The sequence below is a fragment of the Lipotes vexillifer genome, unplaced genomic scaffold (genome assembly GCF_000442215.2).
Source record: "Lipotes vexillifer unplaced genomic scaffold, Lipotes_vexillifer_v1.1 scaffold1315, whole genome shotgun sequence".
NCBI lineage: Eukaryota > Metazoa > Chordata > Mammalia > Artiodactyla > Lipotidae > Lipotes > Lipotes vexillifer.
In genome coordinates this window covers 65,610-68,488 of record NW_006785785.1, presented here as the reverse complement: position 1 = coordinate 68,488, position 2,879 = coordinate 65,610, and the positions used below count along the sequence as shown (strand labels likewise).

Sequence of the window (2,879 nt, the reverse complement as noted above, 5' to 3'; positions counted from 1 at the left end):
TAAGTACTGTTACCGTTCCCCTGTAACAGATAAGGAAAGAGACTTAGAGAGGGGAAGTCATTTGCCCCAAACCGCACAATTGATTAGTGATGGATTCAGCCCCAGGCAGTCAATCCCAGAGCTCAGAGTGCTGACCATTCACCTTTCATATTTCCCACCTCCCCTTCACCCTGATTATGGATTCATTTTTACATGATTTTAAATCAAATTGAAGAAGAGGTTTGCTTAAAAGTGGTATAATAGGTTGAGTGAGTGGGAAATGGGTTGACTAGATTGAGTTCACAATTCAGCTCTGAGAGCCAAGTTAATTAAGCTTATTAGCTGCACAAATAATCTTTACAACTCAAAGCTCAAATGTTTTCAGTTGGTGTATCCTCACTATTCCATATGCAATAAACATTCTCTCTTCTTTTTCACTATAAGAGCAACATCATTTTTCAGTTTCCACAAGCTGGATTCAAGTAGGTCCCCAAAGTCCTTTAACATTTGTGACTGCTGGTGTACAAATGGTCAAAGCATTTGATCGTCTTCCTAAAAATAAAGAAAAGAACAATATTGTTGTCAAACCCAAGTTCGTGTGCCTGACGCACAGTGAGGCCAAACTGAAATGGTGGAGTTTGGAGCAGAGAAACTTGTATTAGTCAAGGAGGCACCAACCCCAAAGATGGGAGACCTAGACTCATCTCAAATCCATCTTGCTGGCTGGCCAGGGGTGCAGGGTTTTTAAAAAAAAAAAAAAAAAAGTAAAGGGGAGGGGGGGTCTTTATGATTTCAGCTTTCCTGTGACTTCAATTGCAGACTTCCCAGCACTGTCTTAGGACTCGTTGTGTCTGTCATTGGTGAATGTGATTGATCTGTGTGTTCCTGCAGAGCAAACTGGTAAATCATGGTCTTGCGATCCCTTAACTTCTTTTTAGGAGAAAGCAAAAGCAATGGTTGAGGCATTTTGTTATTTACTTTGTGATGGTTCAGGAGTTTCAGTTCTTGATTGACCTTCCCAGTGTCACCAATTTTAAGTCCACTTGGGGCCAGCCAGTTGAAGCCACAGGACATTATCTCCACAGTTTGGGGTCATAAGTCAAGGCATTACTTTAAGCTAACAGTCATGGAAAAGATTATGCTGGGCTTGCTTTTCTGTTGTTTCTGCGTTCCCTCACTCGCCTGGTTAGTAACCGCTTGAATCTGCTCTTTGGAACTCAGGGAAGGTCTAGGAGACTAAAGACTTTCTATAAACAAGAAACGGGGGACACAGAGGGGATTTTGTACCCAGGAGGGCCCCGCAGCATCCTGCTTGGTTTCAATATTAGTGGACTCACTTCATTACAGTAAAAGTACTGTGTGTGTACGTGAGTGGGGTGCCCAGCGAGTTCTCCTTTTGGGCCAGAAAGCTGCATTTGAAAGCTGCTACCAGAGGCAACAAGTCACCTAGGAGCATGTCCTGTTTCAGGAAGGCTGCCTAAATGACCCTTTACTTACTGCCAACAGGGAAAATTGGTGAGATAATCCAAATATTTGAGATTGGTATGGTATATATTCTTTTAATACTGTAGAAGTTCTGAGGTTTGCACAGGACTGTGCTGGGTGGGGATTCTCCCACTGAGAGTTGGTTGATGATGTGTCCTCTGCCCCATAGGAGCAGGTATCCCTGAGCAGGGATTGCAGGGCCCACTGTGGGCCAGAGCGCCAGTGAGCAACGGTGGAGGAGGTGACAGTGCTCACAGAGATGCGAGCAAGCAGGGGGCCGATAGTGTGTCATGGCATCTCGTTTTAGTTTCTGTTTCCCTGATTATTAATGAAATGCCCGCTCAGATACTTTGGCCATTTTTTCCAGTGTGTTTTCCTACAAAGAGAAAGAGTTGTCTTTCTCTTATTTTAAAAGTATGTAGGGACTTCCCTGATAGCGCAGTGGTTAAGAATCCACCTGCTCGATGCAGGGGATACGGGTTCGAGCCCTGGTGCAGGAAGATCCCACATGCCGTGGAGCAGCTAAGCCCATGCGCCACAACTACTGAGCCTGCGCCCTAGAGCCGGTGCTCCACAGCAAGAGAAGCCACTGCAATGAGAAGCCCGCGCACTTCAACAAAGAGTAGACCCCACTTGTGGCAACTAGAGAGAGCCCGCGTGCAGCAACAAAGACCCAATGCAGCCAAAAATAAATTTTATTTTTTAAAAAAAGTATGTAGTTGTTTATATATTCTGGATACTAATCTTTGATGACAAATAATACACATAGATTCTCCCAGGTTGTGGCTTATAACTTTATTTTTAGTGTGTTTATCACACTGGTTTTTCCTTCTTTTTTATTGTGAGGTGTACAGACAAAAGAGTACCCAAAATGTATGCATAGGTACAGTTAAAGTGAACATACCTGCTCAAGAAAACAGACTGCGTCTCGAGCACCTCCTGGTCACACCCATTTCTCTACCCCCAGAAGCAACCACTAACCTAGATTGTGTGATAATCATTTTCTCGCCACCTAGAATGCAGCCCTAAACAGTATATTTTGCCTGTCTTTTGGGCATTTGTGCTGTAAGTTACTTATCTTCTGTGGGTGTACATTAAGATGTTTCCATTTGGGGGCTATTATGGAAGATGGTGTTAAAATACAGCCAGTGCATGAGTGCTTGGGTTCCTACAGAATTTTTCAGCTAGTCCATCATCTGAACTACAGAACAGAAAATGACTTGAGTGACTATTTTCCAAGTTCTCTCAAGAATGGTGTATAACTAGTACCATTCTAGATAGGTAGGAGAGAAATTAATTCATTATATACATAGGATGCCTAGAAAGGTGGTTCTCAAACTGGAGTTTAAGGCACAATCATCTGGAGGACTTGTTAAAGCACAGATTACTAGGCCTCACACCCAGAGATTCTGGTT

At 43.3% G+C, this 2,879-nt stretch overlaps 1 protein-coding gene across 1 annotated transcript in view; it reads right to left on the bottom strand.

Annotated features, from left to right (window-relative positions):
* Positions 1-378: 378 nt before the first annotated feature.
* The window catches only part of KIF28 (Kinesin-like protein KIF28P), a gene marked incomplete at its 5' end in the record, with an annotated part of 68,066 nt that continues 65,565 nt past the window's right edge, over positions 379-2,879 (bottom strand). The window contains 1 exon segment of the mRNA XM_007458083.1: positions 379-531. Within this exon segment, the coding sequence (XP_007458145.1) occupies positions 379-531 (153 nt within the window).